The sequence below is a fragment of the Diorhabda carinulata genome, chromosome 5, assembly GCF_026250575.1.
Source record: "Diorhabda carinulata isolate Delta chromosome 5, icDioCari1.1, whole genome shotgun sequence".
In the NCBI taxonomy this organism is placed as follows: domain Eukaryota; kingdom Metazoa; phylum Arthropoda; class Insecta; order Coleoptera; family Chrysomelidae; genus Diorhabda; species Diorhabda carinulata.
The window spans coordinates 15,378,415-15,400,877 of record NC_079464.1 but is presented as its reverse complement, the minus strand read 5'-3'; the positions used below and the strand labels follow the sequence as shown (position 1 = coordinate 15,400,877).

General features: G+C 31.9%; 2 protein-coding genes and 1 long non-coding RNA gene across 8 annotated transcripts; 1 reads left to right on the top strand and 2 right to left on the bottom strand.

Annotated features, from left to right (window-relative positions):
- Positions 1 to 1,072: 1,072 nt before the first annotated feature.
- LOC130893761 (probable basic-leucine zipper transcription factor E) lies at positions 1,073 to 8,028 on the bottom strand. Of its 4 annotated transcripts, XR_009059242.1 has the most exons (4): positions 7,709 to 8,021; positions 6,985 to 7,666; positions 5,347 to 5,415; positions 1,073 to 3,663 (listed from the first exon to the last, which is right to left on the bottom strand). XR_009059242.1 is itself a non-coding variant. In XM_057800106.1 (2 exons), the coding sequence occupies exons 1-2, from the start codon at positions 7,805 to 7,807 to the stop codon at positions 6,998 to 7,000; spliced, it is 753 nt and encodes a 250-aa protein (XP_057656089.1). In that variant the 5' UTR covers positions 7,808 to 8,028; the 3' UTR covers positions 1,073 to 6,997. The 4 variants fall into 4 exon arrangements, 2 of the variants coding, with proteins under 2 accessions (XP_057656089.1, XP_057656088.1); XR_009059241.1 differs by having other exon boundaries at positions 5,347 to 7,666; XM_057800106.1 differs by having other exon boundaries at positions 1,073 to 7,651; positions 7,709 to 8,028.
- A 1,102-nt stretch (positions 8,029 to 9,130) lies between these two features.
- Positions 9,131 to 19,011, top strand: LOC130893756 (probable protein phosphatase CG10417). Of its 3 annotated transcripts, XM_057800098.1 has the most exons (8): positions 9,131 to 9,333; positions 11,894 to 12,211; positions 12,434 to 12,650; positions 12,715 to 13,080; positions 14,502 to 14,780; positions 14,842 to 15,194; positions 16,220 to 16,383; positions 16,461 to 19,011. In XM_057800098.1, the coding sequence occupies exons 1-8, from the start codon at positions 9,223 to 9,225 to the stop codon at positions 16,477 to 16,479; spliced, it is 1,827 nt and encodes a 608-aa protein (XP_057656081.1). In that variant the 5' UTR covers positions 9,131 to 9,222; the 3' UTR covers positions 16,480 to 19,011. The 3 variants fall into 3 exon arrangements, with proteins under 3 accessions (XP_057656081.1, XP_057656082.1, XP_057656080.1); XM_057800099.1 differs by having other exon boundaries at positions 12,715 to 12,927; positions 16,220 to 19,011; XM_057800097.1 differs by having other exon boundaries at positions 16,220 to 19,011.
- Positions 16,563 to 22,463, bottom strand: LOC130893763 (uncharacterized). The gene is made up of 2 exons (XR_009059243.1): positions 21,820 to 22,463; positions 16,563 to 21,695 (listed from the first exon to the last, which is right to left on the bottom strand). It is a non-coding gene; the product is annotated as an uncharacterized LOC130893763 (long non-coding RNA).

Genomic DNA, 22,463 nt, shown 5'->3' with positions numbered 1-22,463 from the left:
AATCACATCAAATAAGTGTTCTTGTCAATGTCACAAAGATCTTTGAATTCAAAAAAAATAAAATAGAATCGTTTCCGTGAAATCAATATTAAGACGGTGTCAATTGTTGTTGACCAAGTACGAGGTAGGTAGCTCCAGCATATATTGTCAACATTTGTACGTGTACCACTTAAAACTGTCATAACCAGATGTTCTTTGAAATGCTAATTACATCATTTTTAACTTCAACGTAGGTTGAACCCATTGAACCCCGTACGTGTGAGTACTGGGCACACACAGATAACGTTGTCTACAATTTTTTCCTCATCCGTGAACCAGCGGCAACCCGAATGGTCCGTGACATCTATAACATGACTGTAACGTCTTAAATGATCATGTTTGGTTACAAGGTCAGTCATCAGTCGAATTTAGTGCTTGTTTCTGATTAATAAAGGGAAAAGATGCCCCTGTCGGTCTCGTGCCGAGATTTCCACCCAAGAGTTGGTCTTGCAAGCAGATTCCTCATAGATGTTATAGCTACATAAGAAATTGGTTCTCAGCCCATTGGTTTTGCTGGCACCGAGAAAACATCCTCGTGGTTGTCCGGGTACCAAAAACAGCTGGATCTTGGAGCCATCACTCACCAATTCTTGTAGGATTTTAATGCATAAGCCTAGCGCACACTTTTTCAGTCGTTATGGATAATATGGTAACCCCGAGGTCTTAGCAAATTACTACAGTAATAGAAAACGGTGGTGTGTCTATGGCATCGCTTAAGAATAGCCCGTTCTCATTCAAACACAACGAATTGAGCTTGAAAGATGATAGCATCTTCTCCAAGCGATAAACATTCTATTATTATATGAAGCCTACATCGGGCAATCCATTATTTACTATTGCGGGCTAAATCTCCTTCGTCCATTCTTCTCGGTGAGTGACATATACCTCAAAAAAAAAAAATTGCAAAAATTTGGGAAGCGTAGAACAACTAAAATGTTGTACCACGAGCTGCGACTGTAGATTGTTATATTTCTTTGGTATGTGGGAAAATATTCTAAATATGGAGTTTTATTTGTAATAAAACACTATTAAATGTATTTAATTCTTTTAATATTCATATAACGACGCATATCCTCATAATTAAATCAAATAATATGAGAGGTACGTTCCACTTAACGCCCGCAATAATTATAACACCCTTAGTACCGTCCCACCTAAGGCCCGTGGTCATCACGACTACGGTGTTCTCAATCGCGTCCCAAAATATAATGAAAATTTATGGAAACTGTCGATGAAGTGTAAATCCAATTATAATTTCACGGAAAACCATGTTGAATTAAATTTCCACGTTAAATATTTATTACAAACTGTACCTGGTAACTAAATCACTGTATTTAACCTTAAAATATGCGTTCCAATTCTCTTCACAAATATTTTACCAGAACGGATTGTAAACGTTAAGTGGAACGTATCCAATAGAACCTCAATAACCATAACCTCTAAAAGTATTGTAACTACAAAAACCGGCCACAAAACATAACCCGACAAGCATTCAAGGTAAATAGGTAAAAGAAAGAGGTAGAACTGTATGAATATGAAGAAGAACTGACTGCAACCGATAAAATGGAAAGAAGTTACAGGAGTAACCAAAAACAGAAGGAGCCGACAAAAAAAGGACAATATAAACCGAAATCTATTCATATGAAACTATAAGAATTTGAGTGGTTTTGATTTTAACTAAAATATTATCCTTTTATTGTTAAAACGATGAATTTTTCACAGGTAACTACATTTTAATGGAATAGATGAAGGAGTAACAACTCCTTCAAGGCGGGATCAATATTTATTCAAAACAATCATTTCTGGATAGATTTTTGCATTTTCCGACAAGAAACAAAAACTAATACTAACGAAAACCTTCGAACAATCGACGCCAGTCCTCAATTCCTCCTGAAAATGGATGAATGATACATCATTTATTTCAGAGAAATTTTTGAAAAATTGGAAAAACCAATCTAGAATTCAAAATTTAAAAGGAGATCTGGCATTAAACGCTTGGGAAGTCTGCTAGTATGCTACCGAACACTGTCTACACTACCACTAGACCAACGCACGTGCGTTTTGATAACCAAATCATTATCTTCAGAGACTGAAGGTTGGCATCAAGGACTACTATGATACCATTGAAAGCATTGCTGCTATTGGACAACGCACCTGGGTACCCAAAGGACCTCAAAGAGAATTTGCTTTGACTGACAGTGCAAATTTTACCTCCGTATACGACTTGGATCAATGATCAATGGATCAAGAAGTTACTGCAAGTTTCAAGAAATTGTACACTCCTGTGCTGTTTTGAATCATGCCTACTCTACACAAACATGACTATGGATAGAAAAAAATTTCACATTCTCAAAGCTATGTCAGAAATCAATCAACAATAGTTGGTTTCCGCCTGGCGAAAGCTGTGTCCATCCTTTCGTTCAAGGAAAAGGTGGTGATCAGGGTGACAGCACTGGAATTATAGATGAGATTCTAATAACCCCATGAAATATTGAATGAAGAACACCAAGAGATCAACGAAATGTGTTTTCTTCTGAAAAAGATGAAGACAAATGCTATTAAAAATCTTTTGAAGTGAATGGTTTTAAAATGGCACCCAAGCCATGTCAATATGGTTGCTGATCTCTACAACGACATTGTTATCAATTATTTCTTGAAAGTCCTAAAGGAGAGAGAAAATAAAATTACTGAAGAATTAATCAAATTACCATATATGGTAAATGGATATAGTTTATTTAACGATCACCCACTGTATAATAAAAAGATGTTCCAGAAAATTCAATCGTTCAGATACCTACGAGTTATAAACAAAATTTTTTAGTCAAACAAGAAAAATAATAAAACATTTCAAACATAACTGAAGAAAATAAAATGGGTGTAACGATTACGAAGAGAAAATGGGAAATGGATGGGTCATACAACAAGTAAAAGAATACCTGTATGTATGAACATAGGGATGAACAGATAAAGTTTACATGGAAAGATGCTACAGAAACGGTCAAATCGATTTAATTGTTTTACAGATACCCTTTGCTCCACTAGAAGCTATGAGACGATGATGATTCACTATCTGGTGCTTCGAGTCGGTTATAAACTTATAAAACGCTCAAAAGACCAGATACTATACAGTGACTGGTAGTTCTTAGGTTTATATTAGGTTTGCAGGTTTAGGGGATATAATTTTATCATAGCAAGGTTCAAAAGAAAATCTTTTATATAAAAAAATAAATAAAAATACCCCTTAACTTATAACCCTCGCTCGATTTGAGCAAATTATTCAACGTTTACCTTTGGTTTACAACTTATCGAGGTTCTACTGTAAAAAATAATACATTTTACAAAAAAAATATTATTTTGTATGGACTCTTTCCTTACACGGTTTATCAACATACCTGCTTAGAATATTATCCTAATAACTACACTTTAATCCTGAATATCTCCATGTCGCCAATAATCGACGAGCTGAAATTTAAAACAAAACCGAATGCTTTTAATAAAAAATTGATCTGATATATATATAAATATGTTAATTTGAAAAAAAAAATAATTATTTGGAACGATACAACTTTTCGATCATACTTATCCTTTCATGATTTCAGCCATATCTAGGAGCTTAGTTGACGACTGAAATTAAATCACATATAATACTAGTGTTTCAGACAAAGTGGTAAATGAACTACCTAAATGCCATTTCGATATTTGTATTAAAGAACATTTTGTTTAATTGATAGTGACGTTGAAAAAAAATTTGTTCTTAATATTCGAATCACTTTTATGTCGCACAATAATCATTTTTAACCCCCATAACAATTTTAACACCCTTTGTATTGAAAATATATTAACCAACGTTGTGTTATTTCTCCCCTAACTTTGGGGTAATGTTTGTTTTTCATAAGTGTAACGTGTCATAAATTTTCATCAATTTTTTTTCTATTTCGTTAATTAATAATTATAGCAGTTATATGATGACTACCAATATCTAAAGTATATTAATTTGTCAATTTTCTACTTAGATTTTGTTGGATTAAAGCAACATTTAATTTTTCAAATCCTCTTTCGTTCAGCACAAGAATTTAATATAAACTTATAATTGCTATGCAACAAAAATCAATGCTCAGTTACTAGTTACAGAATTCAATGATCAGTAAAACATGAAAGACAGTGAAACCACCAAACGTCCAGTTTATTACTGAGGAATACAAGTATCAGAAAAAATTACTAGGGAATGAGACCAGTTCAGATTATTATTGAGGAAGAAAAGTAGCAGTAATAATTATTCTGAAACAGCCCCTGTAGTTTGATTCTGTGAAAACTAACAGGTTCCAATAAATGAATGCCTGAGGATGATTCACAAAAAGAATCGAAGGGCTTCTAATTTATTTATCCAATGAAGCCTTTCTGAATGCCCTAAGTAGGTAATAATTATTCTGAAACAGTCCCTGTACAGTTTGATTATATGAAAACGAATTGTCTTCGATAATTAAATGTCTGGATGATGGATTCAGAAGAAAAAACGGCAAGCTTAGAGCATGCCTTCTATTTTTTTTTCATTGATTAGTGCTCCCTAAATGAAATAAGCATGTAATAATTATTCTGAAACAGCCCCTGTATAGTTTGATTTTGAGAGAACTAGTTTTTGTGAAATTTATTTTCTTGTTTCTGCTCTAGATTGCATTTGACTCATTCCTGTGGTTAATAGTTTATCAAAAATTTATACTTTTTTATTAAATTTCGAAATTTAAATTATGAGCCACATAGAAGAACAATCCCAAGGGCCCAAGTTTGGTTACACCCTTGTCGGACTTAGCTACATACTTTTGTAAGTAAAGTTGTAAAATTAAAATTAAATATTTGTTTTTATTATCAACTGAAAAACTGAAATTATCAATTTAAAATATTTAAAAAACTGTCTAAATTTTTAGACTTAATTAATTTCAATAAAATGAAAAAAAATATTACTAATCAGCGTTTTTATAGATATTCATGATAAAAATTACTGTGGGACATGTAGATAACAAACAAACTCTTGTTGTCAATTTCGACCCACCTACTTCTTTATTAACTTTAATATCTATTAAAAAATTTTCTTAAAATTCTCAAATATTTTATTTCTAGTGAAAAACAAAATAAACATAAAAATGTTCCGTTTATAAAAGATTTTCCACGAAAATGTGTACCTTTGAACTCCGAATATGATTACTTCGTTATTTGTTATTTTGAAATAAGATGTAGTAAGTGAAATATCAGAAACTTTAATTTCAAATATTGATTTGGCATCCAGGAGTTCAATACTACAAATATTCCCACCTTAAGAAATTGAGACAAGAAGGTTAAGTCTGCTATCCTTCCGCCTCACTCATATCCACAGCCGGGGCCCTGAAACGTTAAAAAAATCACCAGTAACACTATGATATAATGTGAGGTTTATAAAGTGTAAGGAAAGAGTTTATCACAATTTTTTTCATATAATAAACCATAAATAGATCAGTTACGACATATGATAATAGAAATTTAATTTAATAATTTAATCCAAAAAACGAAGCACAAAAAATGACAAAACTTAGGAATATATCTCAGAAGTAAAACGAATCAAAATGCGACAAACATTCGATTTGTAAAAACCTAATGAATCTTTGTGAAGAAAAATTATAAATATGAAATAAAAATTGCATCTTGAATGGTTAAAAAATGAAAACTCGGAAAATATTGCTGGAAATGAGTTCAATTTTACTACTTGGTGGTTTTCGAGGTTGCTGAACATAAATATCACGACCGCGATGACCTGCAGGTATCTGGTGCCCCGTGTAACTGGTTTGTAAGTAGTCTCCTGGAGCCCCATGGAAATTCGTTGTGAAATTGGAGCAATATATAGATCCAGGATTTTCCAGGTCGCTGAACACTAATATTACGACGGCGATTACCTATGTGGTACCTATATTATTTTAATAAGCTTTAAATGAGTTGGAGGGATGTGAACTAGAAGAGCGTTTAGTCCCTATAAAAATGACACAATTTCCTGGAACACAGAGCATCATGAATATGGTATTTGGCGAATGCATTTTAGGGAATATTTCCATGTAGTGATAAATGGTTTATTTATGAACCATTAAAAATACACTATTAAAAATGAAATTTTCAATTCTCGTTGACAATTTTATTCGACAAGTTTCCCGTTTTTAATGCACTTTGTTGCATCTTGATCCCTCCTACTGCTCAGAAATTCCTTGTGCTTTGTTTCCTAGACTAAATACAAGGCGTAGCATAAAAAGTTTTGATTAAAAGTAATGGCAGATGCAGATGTGTTAAAAATTTTAAATGATGATGCGAGTACAAATATAATTGTCGTACTTCCAGAGGTAGAAGTAATTTTTAATAGTACTTTAAATTGTTTCAAGTTATTTTCGAATTTTACATGAACTTTTAGATGAATTTTGTACACAATATCTTATACCAAAATGGATTGGTGGGTCAATGAAACTAAGCGCCCTTTAATCGTAATTAGCCTTCTAATAGTATCCAGACTCTGCTATTAAGGTCGTTTTATTTCCCTGTCTATTCGTTAGAATAACAATGACTGAAAATTTAAACACAAAAAAGAAATCAGAATCACATATAGATGTCCAGATGATGAAGGAATCAAACCCCTTTTCTAGGCGGGACTCATTGACCAGAACATCTCCAGGTGAAACCCCTACAAGACAATTGATCGAAAAGACACACAGAAAGAACAGACACTGAAACTAGCTACATGGGAAGAGAAAAAAGTCATTCAAAACCTATAGTTTTGTAATTTCACATGTTTAACCTATCTTTATCTGCCATTAATTCTGATCAAAACTTTTTATGGCACACCCTGTACTACGTCGCTCCTGCAATATTTTTATCTAAACTGATCCATCTTAGAAACTAAACCTAAATGTTCACATAGTAAATAATGATACAGACATTTTACATTTATTTAAAGATGATCCCAGGATTCTTCTGCCTTCTCGCTACAATTTGAACAAAACTCCAAGGAAACTCTGTGCTTTGAAACATGCAAACAAACTCCCACATCATCAATATCTGCTTGTGACGTATAATTATGCTCGGCTTCTAAATTTGAAGGAGACACTACTTTTAAACTCACAGAATCTGGAGTGGTTAAAGGAAAATCTGGTATATTACCACACCAACCCATATTTAAATTAATATCATCCCCTAATATATTATCCAAATTCGGAAATTCTTCAATATTTTCGTTTTTTTCATCTGCGAGTGGTATCTTTGGAACATAAACAGTTTTCAATGACAAATTTTTATCCAATGAAGAGGATACTGACATACCTGTTGTATTATGAATATTCCTTATCAAGTTTTTAATGTCTCCACTATTAGCTATAACACTTTTCAAATATTTAATTTCTCTTTTTAATTCCATCACTAAATTTGATTGTTTATTAATAACTGATGTTAGATTTTTATTATCATTTTTAAGATTCGTTACTTCTTTTTCGAGTTTATTAATGTAAAGTTTCTTTTTTAAGCGGTTTTCTCTTGCTATTAAAGCGTTTTTTGACATACATCTTGGCTTTCTTCGCGTTCTTTGAGACATTTGTTCGAACATATCATTCTGAAAATTAGGATACTGATAACGATACTCACTACCATTCTTCAATTTTGTTCTTACTTCTTTTTTTGACTGATAATCGAAGTCTTCATATGAATCTTCATCAGAAGAGCTTGCATCGTCTGAAACGTATCTCATACGTTTTTGATTGGAGACCATGTTGAAAACAGACGAGCAGAAACAACTTCGATATTCAAAATTTCACTACAAATTTTTAAAAAATTAACGTAGCACAATACTAGGACAAATCAAATATTTTAAATAACTACAGAAAATTAAGCATTTTCATATATTTATATTATTGAAAATGTAGTTACAATACTAGATATATACGGAAACAGGAAATTACAAATCGATAATCGATCTTAAACATGACAAGTGACAATTATTTTTTAAATCAAGAAATATGGGTAGATTCCACTTAATGCCCGTAGTGCCCATTTCCATTCCATTCATTTAAAAGATCATGGATGAGAAAGGACTCTTCTACAAAAAATTCTTTGGGGATGAGTTCTTTGTAGATAATATAGATAAAAGTCGAAGAAGGAACCCACAAAGGATTAATTATTTAAAAACTGGCGAGATGACTGTGTATTTAGTTTCCGTTGCTTGTAAAAAATCAGCTCTCTACATTTTGATCTTATACTTTACTAGCATGAACAAAAAACTCACTAAGTATCGATTTTTCTATGAATCGGTTTATCAGGTTGCGATTCGAATCGATTTAAAAATCGATCTTTTTGGAAAGAATCGCTATTCCTAGATGGAACACCAACATTTTGAATATGCGCTTGCTTTGGAAAATTCCAAACTATTCCTAACTATTGTGAGAAACAAGTTAATATAAATAAAATTTTCAACTTGTGGAGCTTTGGTATTATTATATATACAGCCAGCTTAGAAAATCGAAAACGAAATCATTTGAACAGATTATTTAATATTATCTTTGTAATTCCCACTATTTTAGCTGGTGCCTCTTTTATGGAACACGTCATAATAAATGAGTTACTGTTTCAAACAGAGTCATAGAATTCGATAAACATGTATAACCAGAGAACATACTCAATCTTAGGGTATGTTCTGTGTGTTAACTTTGTGAAATATTGTTAATAAATTGTTCTCCTCTTTAGATAAATAGTATTTTGAGAATAAGGATGCCAAATTGTTAACAATCATGATATCATTTGTTTTTAACTGGATATTAATTTATTAACTTCAATAATTAAAATCTTCCATTCATCAAGTATGCTCGATAAAGATATTCGACACTTGTTCATAATATAATTGTAGTAGAAACTTGACGTGAAAAAAATTGTAAGACTGTTGTAAATATTCAAAAAAATCAATCATTAACCGAAAATTGAGTTACTTGTACTTCATTTCGATTAATTATATCTTAGAATTGAACTTACCACCATTGTTAGAACAAAACGTTTCTTGTCATGTTGTCAAACTGTCATGAAACCTAAAATTCTTTTTTAGCGGCAGCATGGACGCAAGTTAACAAGTCGTATACGCGCCGGTTTATAGATAATTGCATCTTACGAGTTAAGTTCTTATATTGATATAAAATAATGGGTTCGTATTTATCGGAACCAGTAACCGAAAAAATATCTACAGATGAGGCAAACGACAAATTAAACTGCGGTGCTAGTTCTATGCAAGGTTGGCGTGTAACTCAAGAGGTAAGTGAATAGTTTAAATGAATAATGCTTCATAAAGTTTATTATTACATCAAAAACACAAATAATTATGATCTGGTATAATTACTTATTAATGTTGTCTGTTTAAATATAATTCATAATGTGTTTGAATCTTTAAAGGAATAATTTTTGTGAATGTGAAACATGTTGATAAATTCCTACACAATACATCATTACTAAGCAACAAATAATGTAAGAGTTAACTTAGCATAGAGTGGAAAATTTTGTTTAAAATAATGAGTATTATTTAATTTCGTTTAGCTTATTAACCTGATTTTGATAATTATATTATGATGAATTATTCCTTATATATTCATGTAGATAATTTAAAAAATGTAATCATTGATAATCTTTAGTATCAGTTGTTATAAAAGGATTCATCAAAATATCAGGTTAAGTAAATATTGAACTTGTCAATCTCCTAACCAATACAACATTAAAACTTTGGTTACTAGAATAAAAGTGAATTAAGTTTATAATGAAAGTACGATTGGAAATTGAATGAATATACATTCCAATCTATAGTAGAACGTTATGAAAAATATCCGATTGAAAATTACAATGAAATATTGCAAATATTGAATCAAATTGTTTAACAATAAATTTATATATTTCAAAGTTATAATTTTTCTCAAATTTTCACTATTAGACCAAATTGTTGTCATAGTAAAGTAAAATATAAGATAAACTGTAAATTTTGGATATTTTAAAGTATATACTGAGTAATATCACAAACATGGCTATTATATAATATATAAATTTCAGACTAAACTAATTTTCTGCTGTTAAAGTAGTTTTGAACAAATATTTCTTCACTGGCAATGATTCAACAAATTGTGAGTTTGGGAAAAAGTTTGGTGATAGTCTGCTCCTGTAAAGCAATAAAATCATCTCAAAGTCTGTGTAACTCTTTTACCTTGTTGGAGCTACACTCATACCTCTATTTTTGGCTAATCAGTGTTGGAATCAATTTGTTTCTACACACTCAGCCAATACAATCTGTGTGTGTTACAGTATACTAATATCTAATATCTACGATACGTCTTTTCATTGACTCCAGCAGATGACTTTTAGTGTTTTCCTTCATAAATTTCAATTTACCAAGAAAAGCTGGAATTTCACACTGTTTTTATTAAATTGAGGTTGTCCTCTTGTAATTATAAGTTCAGATCATTAAACATTGAACAAACATGTCAAATATGCAATGTCTGGTTTAAAATTGATCATTGAAATTAGGACCTTTACTTTCCAGAAAATTTAAAATTGGGTAAAAAGTAAATAAAATCTTGATAAACATGCACCTTTTGACAATCAACTTACTTTGTTATGTAACAGCAATCGTTGGAAGTTTTGTTAACTACATTAATCATAAATTGAAGCGATTGGTGTAATCTATCACTCAAATTTTTAAGTAACAGTCTCTGAGCTTCTTAAAATATCTACCCCTATTGATGGCAGAAGTCAAGCAAACATTTTAACTCTTCACTATCGAAACCAAATATTTTTTCAATAACTCTGTTATTTTTTGTTCCTTCCTCGTAAATTTAGACACCGTCTATTACCTTTTATTTTATAACCATTGTATATATATTACTAATGATGTGATTTTTATTCATTCATTGGTTTTATGTTAATAATCTTATCACTTAATATACATACATATTCATAATTTAGTGTATTGATACTTCTTTTTTAATAATGAAGCAGTAAATGTATGCATTATATTGTTTTGTACAAAGTACTTATATATACGTCACCATAAATTCCTATGACAATTGTAGTCATAACAAAAAGCATGTTTTTTGATACATTTGTCATGAGAATTTTTTCTTTGTAGTTTCTTTCTGTTTCAGCAATGTAACTCAATTGTTTCTTTATAACTGTATGTATTTGTCTTTTCTAATTTCTATTTCCCTGGTATTTACATCTTGTTTTGGGTGTTTTCTTTGCCCTGTCTATATCTAGTTTCTATTCTGTTATTTTTCTCAGTGTATTACTCACTTTTCCTGTAAAGGTGTACATATAATCAATTTTCTACTTTATGTAGTTCATAAGTTTTTCTCTCGAATCTTAAATGATTTTAATTTGCTTTATGTTGGATTCTTCATACCGAAGGGCAGTTAAGTCATAACTTGTAAGTCATTTTCGTTTTCTCTTTCCATTCTGTTATTTTTCTCAGTGTATTACTCAGTTTTCTTGTAAAGGTGTGCATTTAATCAATATTCTGCTTTACGTAGTCTGTAAATTTATCTCTTTAAACAATTTCAGCTCTTTAACTTTCTCTTTATATTTGAACCACCCTCAAATGTTTGTTCTTCTATGATCTTTGAGAATATTTTTTATTCAATCAATTGAAACAGATGAGCCGTTCATATTGAGAAAATTGACTAACTTAAGTATAAGTTTGTTTTTGAGTATTTTCACAAGAAACGAAGATTTGATTTGGTCAGTAAGCAATAGCAGAGGTCATCAAATGAGTAAAAAAATATGTTATATGTAAAACAAATCGTAATGTATCATTGAAATTTTTTATTATTTGTAGGATGCACACAACAATATCTTGGACTTTGATACAAATACTTCATTTTTTGCTGTTTATGATGGGCACGGAGGCCACGAAGTGGCCCAATATTGTTCTCAAAAACTACCTCAGTTCATAAAAGATACTCAGGCTTATAAAGATGGGGATATTGAGCGGGCACTCATCGATGGTTTTTTGGGATTCGATGCTACCATAGCAACTCCAGAAGTCATACAAATATTGAAAGAGATAGTTGGCGAGCGCGAAGCAGAGGAGGCAAGCGACGAAGAAGAAAATGTAGACAATCTGTATAAAGAAGCAACAATGCCTATTGAACAAGTAAGTGTTTCAGTTTCATATATCCTTAACTTACCAATCGGCAATACAGCTTTTATTAGCTTAGCTTAGCTGGAATTCTTTAATTTGTAGAGGTGTACAACTTTCTTCTTTTACCTTGTCGATTTAAATTTTCAATTTCTTTTATTTCGTTTTCTAAACTTTGTTTTTTTTTGTAAACATACTTTTTTCATGTCTAACCTACTTTTCACTTCTTTTCATTAGGTGATAGAAAAATATACAAATTTAGTAACTCCCGGATTGAAAAATCTCAAGAAGGACGCTGAAAAGTTTCCGAAATCTCCTTATTTGAAAAGCAAACAAGATGATGGATGCTCAGCTAGTTCATCCAATTCAAACTTACCACAACCAGGATCATCGCAGGCGGAAAGTAGTTCCATTAGCGATAGTAGTGAAGCTAAACCCTCAGTTGAAACCAAAGGTTAGTTTTTTTACATTATATTTTATATTGATTATCAAATACTAATATTTACAATTTGATTTAGAAACCTCATTGTTAGAAAAGAACGGTACAGTCATGGATGTCAAAGTATCTTCAACAGATAATACCGAATCGAAGGAAGTTACTACTAGTTCCGGAAAAGAAGAGAATGATAATACTGTAACGCCAATTCAGAATGGAGAGACAACCGAAACTGGTATTAAGATCGACGTTACGAGCCCGTCTCCACAAGAAAACGGCGATATAGACAAAAAAGGTAAAGGTAAAGCAATAAAGAGTCCAATTAAAAAGAACGTTTCCACAAGGCCTAAAAGAAACGCCAATCAGTTGTATAAGACATTATTGAATTTTGAAGATGAAGAAAGTGATAGTGAAGATGAAGAAGACAAAACGTTTGTTGGTCCAAATGGTATGTATCAATGTTGATTTAATAATTTTTTTATCAACATTTTTGTTTTTGATACTTGCTATGATACATTTTCAATAAATTCGATGTATCTTGCAAATTTAGTCTTCAACTGGAAAGGGGAGACGAAAATGGGTATGTGGAAGCAAATTTTTTTAAAGAAAACACACCATATTATACAAGATTCAAATCTTATATTGATCAATTTGAATACCGTAGGTATTTTCAATGAAAGTAATAATGGTAATTATACATACTATTTACCCTCCAATGGACTCCGGGACACATTGTGTGAATGGAAGGAGTTGAAATAGCAGATAGATTTGCTAAACTAGATACAAATAAAACCTTTGTATGATCTGAACCCTTCTGTGGAATCGGATACAGGATAATAGAGAAAATACTAGATGTAGATGGAACAAATTGAGTTACCGGGGTAATCTTCAGGGGTTGAGACAGACATAAATACTCCCGGGAAATTATAGTTTGAGTAAAAACAATCTATAAAAACTAGGAGTCTTCTAGAACGGAATCTGTATCCACATTCTCTTAAAATGCGAGAGACTGCAAAATTTCAGAGCATTACATCTGGGGGTGTATGAAATAAAAAATAAATATTTTCGGCATCTGGAACCATTTTTCTTCCCCTCTGCACTTTTTAATAGTATTTCCCACTTCCTTTAAGTTTCTTGTTGAACTGCTTTTTTTCTTTAACCTCTCAGGTCTCTGATCAGAATTTTGATCCCTCTTATACCTATTTCTTCCGTTATTTTTTGTCTTTTTCCCGAGCTCCTTTATTTAGACAGTCCATTTTTTTCTCTTCTCCTTCCATTTTGTTAAGATGTTTCCAACTCCCATTATGTTTTTCCTCCCATCCTCTCTTGTATCCATTGTTTTTGTCTGTTATTTTACAGTTCCTTCAGAGTTTTTCTCTTTTTCCTCGAATTCCTTCATTGGTTCTATCCATTTTTGTTCTCCCCTTTATGGTACTTCCTACTTCCATTAAGTTTCTTGTTAATTTTTTTTCTTTATACCCTGATGAGAATTCAGGTTCCTCTTGTATCTATTCCTTCTGTCTGTTCTCCCCGAGTTTTTGACTTGTTCTATTCATCTCTCTCCTCTTTTTCGCTTTTTAATGTTATAACATCTATTATTTTATGTTCATCTGTTTCTTCCTTTTTCTTTTTCAGGTGTCAGATTAAATATCTTCCAATGTCTTCTGCAATTTTCCTCAATCCCTCTTGAAATTTTTTCTTTCTTATTTTTTTATACTATTACTTAATTTTTTTTGTCTTCTGTTCCATTTTAGTTTTTTTACTACATAGGTCGTTTTTATGTTTGCTTGTTGTCTTTGGTTTTATTTGTTGACTATATTTTCTTCTATTTCTGAGAACCGATAAATCAAAAATTATATTTTCTCCTAGATGATTCTTCAGAAGACGATGACGAAGGAGTAAACACAGCAATTGAAGTCGAAGGCTCAGATGAAGAAGGTACATCTAGTGAAGGAGGAGATGAAGCTGAAGAGGAGGAAGAAGAAGACGAAGGCGATGAAGACCAAGACGAAGATTTAGAATTCACAAAAAATATGAAAGAAGAACCGGGATCCGATAGTGGGTGTACGGCGGTGGTGGCGCTATTGAAAGGAAACGAATTGTATGTCGCTAATGCGGGCGATTCTAGATGTATTGTTTGTAGAAACGGTAAGAATCACCGTTGAAATTTTATTATAATATTTCCTATAATTTCACTTTAATATTTCAGGTAAAGCGATCGATATGAGTTTTGATCACAAACCAGAAGACGCACCAGAACGAGAACGGATCGTCAAAGCCGGTGGTAGAGTAACGGCGGATGGTCGCGTTAACGGAGGTCTCAATCTATCTAGAGCTATAGGCGATCACGCATATAAACAAAGTAAAGAATTATCAGATAAAGAACAGATGATAACAGCTTTACCCGATATTAAAACCTTGACGATAAATCCCGGAGAAGACGAATTTTTCGTTTTGGCCTGCGATGGAATATGGAATTTCATGTCTAGTCAAGAAGTTGTCGATTTTGTTAGGCCAATGATATTGGAAAATAAAAAAAAATTGTCTACGATATGCGAAGAGGTTTGTATCGATATGTTTTCTTTTTCAAATTTTTTTTGTCCAAAAAATTCGACACTCACCTCAAATTCGTTGGATAGAATCAAATTTGAGTCTATCGGCCAGTGAAGGCATGAAAACCGTGATGGGGAGACCAATGATCATATTCAGGGCACTCTAACTGATCTGAACACCAAGAGAATCAATCTCTCAAAGGTACAAAGACTGAACTACCAAAAGGCTGTTCTAGAAGTGGTTATAAATCTTCCATTTCTCTATTATTGAAGCATAGTGGAAATAATCTTACTGATAATGTTTAGAAGAGGAATTGCAAGGAATAAACCAAAACCTCCCTCGGAAAGTAATCAAATCTGGGGCAGACTGCTCAAACTAAACTGTAGAAGTAAATTGGATCAAAACACTATATTAACAATGATATCAAATAATACATGAATGGCTCCAACAAAGACATAGTGGGAATAGAAACCCAAAATGAACACACTACAACTACCCTCTCTGACGTGCGTTTTGATAACCAAGTTATCGTCTTCAGAGGCTGAAGAGGTAAACTCAATGCTGCTTATGTAAAAGAAGATGAGTGTCCAAGAAGAAATTGATCCCAACTTCTCAACAGACCTTAGATGTAACTTAGATCCTCAAAAAATTCTTTACCCACCATGAAAATAATCCAGTAGCAACAGATAGTATTTCCTGGATGCCAAAAAGTAAAGCCATTGCTATGGAAGACAATTTAATTTAATTGCATTAAATCATTAAAAATATTAATTTGAATACAAAGTTGTCACTAAAAAGTATAGAAAATGAAGGCTTTTTTGAAAAAAGTTTCATTTCTTAATTGAATTATGTGAAAAAATCTCCTCTGTGGGTAAATGATCATTTATTTCGTAGTTGGCAGTCAACGTGTTGCTTTTAAAAATTTGCATAACGGGGTTGTAAATCGGTTTCGTTAATACTCTCTCTTTACAACAATGAAATACTCATCATTATAGAGTCTACTGTATGTATGTGATATTTTATTTTATTTGCAGATGTTCGATCATTGTCTTGCTCCAAACACGTTAGGTGACGGTACTGGTTGTGACAATATGACAGCAATAATAGTCCAATTTAAGACAAACATAATGAAAAGGTCTGCTTCTCCTCGTGCTGACAATGATAATTCAAAAAGGGCAAAGACTGAAGAAACTATTAGGTCAGATACCGCAAACACTGCATAAAAAAATAATATGAAACACTTTCTTTTTTTTTAAATTAACTTAAATTTTTTAGTTCAGCCTGTTATGAATAATCGAGTTTTGGAGGAATATTTTCCGGAAAACAAGATTTGTATATGATTTTAGCTGTTAACACGGTTCCATTGTCAACTGAAGGTGACTAAAATGTAATAGTCGAATCAATGTCCAAAAGTACACCGATAATTTATAATAGGGCTACCGTTAAAAAAAAAGAAAAAAAAAATTTTCAATTTTATTTTGTATAAACGTTAATCTTTTGGTAAATAACACCACCGGGTAATACTTGATTTGTTTTGATAACTGTATGTTTATTTTCTTGTTTCTTTTATTCACGCTTTTCACTTACCCATTGATTTTTTGAAAATTCAATATAATTCACTTACAGATTGATTTTTTGAAAATTCAATATAATTAGTTTCGACGGCAAAACAAAATATATTTTCAGAGCAATTCGTTGGGTATAGTTGCCAAGTCGTATTTTCTTTTTGTTCATTCTACTTGTTTTTATTGTGTTTTCCAAATGTTATAACTCGAATTTTCTGCTCCTTTTTATCTTTTCTTCCTGATAATACTAAGTATTCCATTTCCGGATCATTTACAATCAGTCCCGATGATATTCCTAGTCATTTCCAAAATGCCTAATTTGAATAATTCGATTTTTTCTACCAAATTCTTCCCGATTTATAATTTACTCTAACTCTTTAAGTTTTATTTATGTCGAAGGTGTTTTTCTATTATTCCTTGTATTTCATCTATCTTCAGATCTTCAGCTGGTCTTCATCTTCAGAAGAGAATCTAAGTAGCTTGTTTTTTTGTCATACCAATAGCTTTTACTAAAATTCTTTCAGCTTTATAATTTCTTCATGCATCTATTTGCGTAGAAGGATCATATAGATCTTAAATCCATCTTCTTTCCATTTTAATGATATCTTAAAATGATTTCATTGAAAGTCCCTTTTCTTCCTCGATTTCTTTTCATCTTTAAAAAAGGAAAACTAATTGACTTGATTTTTTTTACTAATGGAGAACATGAACTAAAATCCTTCCCGATTTATAGTTTCCTCCAAGTCTTTAAGTTCTATTTGTACGGAAGCCTTTTTCTATGACCCGTTTTCTCATTTTTCACCATCTATTAAAAGATCTCATTTTATATTACTTGTTCTTAAATTTTTTATCATATATCTGTAGATTTCGGCCCATCTTATTTTTCTTCGTTTTATGGTCAATTCTGATGTTTTATCTTTTTCCTTCATCGATTTATCCTCCCTACAAGTCTCTTTTTAAGTCTTCTTCGTCATCTTCAAAAGATTCAAACTTATTTTCGATCATCAAGATCTTTGGCTCATCTTCTTTCTTTTCGTTTTAAAGATAATTTTAAGTCGTCTATCTCGAAGTTGGGGACGGTCCTTTTTTCTTTCTCGATTTCTTCTCTTTGAATGTCTTCATATGCAACAGATGAAAACTTATTGAGTTGCTATTTTTTTACTAATTGATCTAAAATTCTTCCCGATTTATAGTTTCCTCTAACTTTTTAAGCTATATTTACGTTCTTTTAAGCCACATTTGTATCCAGTGCAGTTGAATCTTAGAGTATTTTCACCTATTTTGATCTGTTTTAATCTCATCTTCTCTATTTGCATCCTGTTATTTTTTTGATTCTTCCTTTTTGTTAATTATCGTGGAAATTGATATTAATCATCAAACTGTTATATCCTCCTGGTTTCTTGTTGATACTGGCAGCTTTAGTCATATTTTTTCTACAATTATCATCCTTAATCTCTTTCTTCGCATCTAACTTGGTTTCGATTATAGTTTCTTCTCTTTGTTAGTCTCCACCTTCAGAAGACGCAACTAACTTGCCATTTTCTATTACTTGGAACAAAACTTTGTTTAGTTTTTTTATTTTTCTCTCTTCAGGTTCTATTTGTGTCGAAGGTCTTTTTCTATTACTTATTTTCCGGATATATTCGACTTTGATGTCCTTCTTTTCCTTCGAATTGTTCTTCGTTAACCATTGTATCACAAAAGTTTTTCAATTGAAGACATTGCAAAAAAGCTACTATTGTTTGACAGCTGTTGATACTTACTCCGGAACGAGGTGATTTAAGACATTTCTTTAACAATCTCCACCTAATTATTGTGATATATACCATGAGTGTCAAATTTTATACGTAAAAATTCAAAAAATCGATAGGTAAAATCTTGCGGAAAAGCGATATTTACCATTCGATAAATCCTGTGAAAAAATTATTATTTGTTTAAAAGCTGACTGTCGTTGCGGTACGTTTTTCACCGCACGATTTCCATCAGACCTGTGCGGTCGTCACGTGTGTTTCGGCCTTAAGCACTGTCGATAAATGGAATTTTATTTTGTTGTTTTTTTTTTATAACACAATAGTTTGATGGTCTAAACTTTACAGAAACTTCATATCCAATTATTTTACTTTAATCCTTATGTTTATTAACAGGAACAGTATAAATTTAAATTAAACCTTGTTGTGTGTTGTGTACAATACATTTAAGAGATTTGTATGATTTCAATGTATTTAGGTCACTGTTTAAACAATTAAATATCTTGTATTCTTTTGATTTTTTCTTAATTCGTTGAACGTATGCCATGTTAGAGGTGCCTTCAGTTGTAAAAACCCGTGGCAATTTTCATTTTGTAATATAACTGTATTTTTATGTAGTTTATATTAAAATTTGCGAGATTTTTTAACTAAACGTTTTATTATATCGTCGATAAATATTATACAAGGTTTATCCCAAAAATATCTAACCTACTTTCAAAAATTTCTCTGTGGGTTTCACCTGTAAGTCTTCACAACTCGTTGGCACGTATAGTTAACTCGTGTTTATTCGAAATGTATTTTTTTATACGTCGAAGGATTTTTAAACGCCATAACAAAAAAAAATGTCAAAATTGAAATTATCTGAAAATGGGGATTATACATGTGTTGTGCAGCATGAATATGTCCCAAAAGGTCACAAGATAATTAAAAAACACTACTAAAATATAATTTTATCGAAACTGAAGCTAAAATAACCCAACCTAATCGAAGTTAAAGTGAACCTAACAAAAACTAAAATAAGCCAACCTAATTAAGTAGAAAGTAAACCCAGCCTAAATGAAACCTAACCTAGTCGAAGCTAAAGTAAACCTAACTGGAGTTGAAATAAATCAAGTATAAAGTTAACCTAATTGGAGCTAAAATTAACCCAATTTAATCGAAGCTTAACCTTCTGTCGGGCGCATTATATAAGGGTGATCACTATTGAAAATAAGTTACCTAAAAGGGTTTAAATAAAATGAAACATGTTTTTGTTATAGACAAAGTACTCAAAAGAAATTTTCATTGTTCCTATTCAAAATAATGTAGGAATTTCAAATATAATGTAATTTAAAACTATATACTAGTTTCTGTGGTAAAAAAATAAAAGGCGAAAATAACAAATAAAGCTAGTAAAAAGAAATTTAAATTGACAAAAGAAAACGATTGCCATTATTATTAAGCATTAATATTTTGTCTTAAATTGGTGTTACACTCGTTACAGTAAAAATTCAAGTGGGACAAACATATGGCTTTTTCACACAAGATGCAGTCATATTTGGCAAGCCTCCTCTTGTTAGCTGGTCCTTGACAATCCTGGCATCATCTTCTTTTCGCACCTGTAGCTTCTTGACCTTCTTCATTGGGAAGGTTTCGTTCGTCCTGTCGGTATGGCTGCAATTTTCGTTTGCAGGTCGAGGGGCATACCTACAGTATTCTGACTTCGCCTGTATAATGAAGTACTAATTTTTTCCAAAAGACTTTTCTTCTAGTGACTGCTTGATCGTTCCCAATGTGAATCAATCTCGCATTAATTTCACTCATATTTAGAATGGCGAAAAACACTACCATCGGCCAACGACGAATATTTCTTGCTACATTATAACTGGCACACAATTTATCAGTTGTATCTACTCCTCCTTTTGTGCTATTATAAAATGTTATCATGGCGGGTTTATTTCTGATCATATGTCTCAGGATCTATTTCATTGTCGTTGTGTAAGGATACTAAAATAATGCACTTTCCTTTTTTTTGGCATAGGAAACCAATGAATAATCTTTTTTGAATCCAAAAAGGCTACTAAAGACTTCTCGATTTTTACTAGACAAAAATTCAGGAGGTACTTCTCTCTTATTCTTCTTTAATATACCAACATATGACAGCTTTTTCTCAATTAACTTCTCTACAAGGCTTATACTGCTGAACCAATTGTCAGCAGTTATATTTCGACCAGAGCCAAAAATCGGTTTGGCTAGCCTAAGAACTACATCATCAGGCTTGTTCCTTACTCGATAGGGTTCCTCTGGATGCTGTCCAGCATATATCTCCAAATTATATATATAAAATACCTGGGTGTCGACAAGAGCATATATTTTAATGCCATATTTATTTGGCTTACTGGGAATATACTGCCTGAATCCGCACCTGCCCCTAAAGCCTTCTAATTTTTCGTCAATTGTAACATTTTCACCTAACGAATAACATCTTTGGCAGTTTTCTATAAACATGCTGAATATTTCTCGTACTGCTGCAAGTTTATCTTCTTTTTTCTCTCTTCGCGTGTGGATCTGTCATCAAATCTTAGACATCGCATTTTAAACTATCTCTTTTTATACTCATGACCATTCGAAATTTTTCCACGCCATCATTACAGGTTCCCCAAAGGTCTTCCAAACTTTGCCGATTACTTCTCCAAATACAGGCTAAAAATAGAAGCCCAACAAAAGCTTTCAATTCTATCATGTCGATTTGCCTCGCAAGCCTTTCCCGTGAAAAAGTTGATTTTATACTTTCTATATATTGATTAGTATAACGAACAATAATCTCTAGAATGTTATTGGATAACAGTTGGCTCCAACATTCTAAAGGAGTACGTGAATATTTTGCATTACCAATGACTCCAGGAAGTTTTTTCAAAATGTTATGTGGTTTCGTGCGAGTGCTTCTTGATGAGGGCATGATACGCAATTTTTTTTTCTTTATCTTTCTCTGTAAAATAAATTTCATTTTCCATAACATCTTCATTGCTTGAATCTGACTGTTTTGATTACGAGTCCCCTTGACGGCTTTCTGTGTAGTCTTCTGCATCGGTGTCGCTATCGTCTTCAAAATCTTCTATGGGCTGTGAATCTTCATCTTCATATAATATTTTGTGAATCTCTCTAACATCAGCAGGATTATTTAGGTCAAATTGTTTTTGAGCCGATGACATTGCTTTCTATAAAAAAAAGAGAAATGGTAAATAAACTAATTTGGGCGCAATATATCAATTGACTAAAAAAGAAGTAATGCAGCTCAATTTTATAGATCAAATTAGATAATAAAACCCACCGAAAACTTACCCTATAGCGTTTTTTTTTTCAAAATTGGCACTTTATAAAAAAGAGCGTGGTTGGGCGCGAGATATCAAAATATTTTATCAGATTACGACACACCTTCACATTAAATCGACGACTGACGGCAATGCACGTGTGGATGGGCTCAAGATGCCAAGCTACTGGAGAGGGCACACGGGAGAATGTCCGCATTCGCTTTATTGGGAATAATTTATTACGAGAGTATCAATTTGATCAGTTGCGCCCGACGGAAGGTTAAGGAAACCTAAATCAAGTATATAGTAAACCTAACTTAATTAAAGCTGAAACAAATCAAGGCTAAAGTAAACCTAACTGAAGCTGAAATAAATCAAGTATATAGTAAACCTAATTAAAGGTGAAACAAATCAAGGCTAAAGTAAACCTAACCCAATTGAAGCTAATTTAAACCTAACACCTAATCGAAGCTTTAAATAAACTTACACAAGTATAAAGTAAACCTAACGTAATTAAAGCCAAAGTAAACATTGTTAATTTTTATTTTCCATATATTGACGCTGCAATAAAAATTCGTTTAATTTTGCCCAAAATGCAATCATGAATTTATGGATTTATACGCGAAATATTCATTATAACTGCACCTGTTAACTCAGACGCCATATTGTAAGACT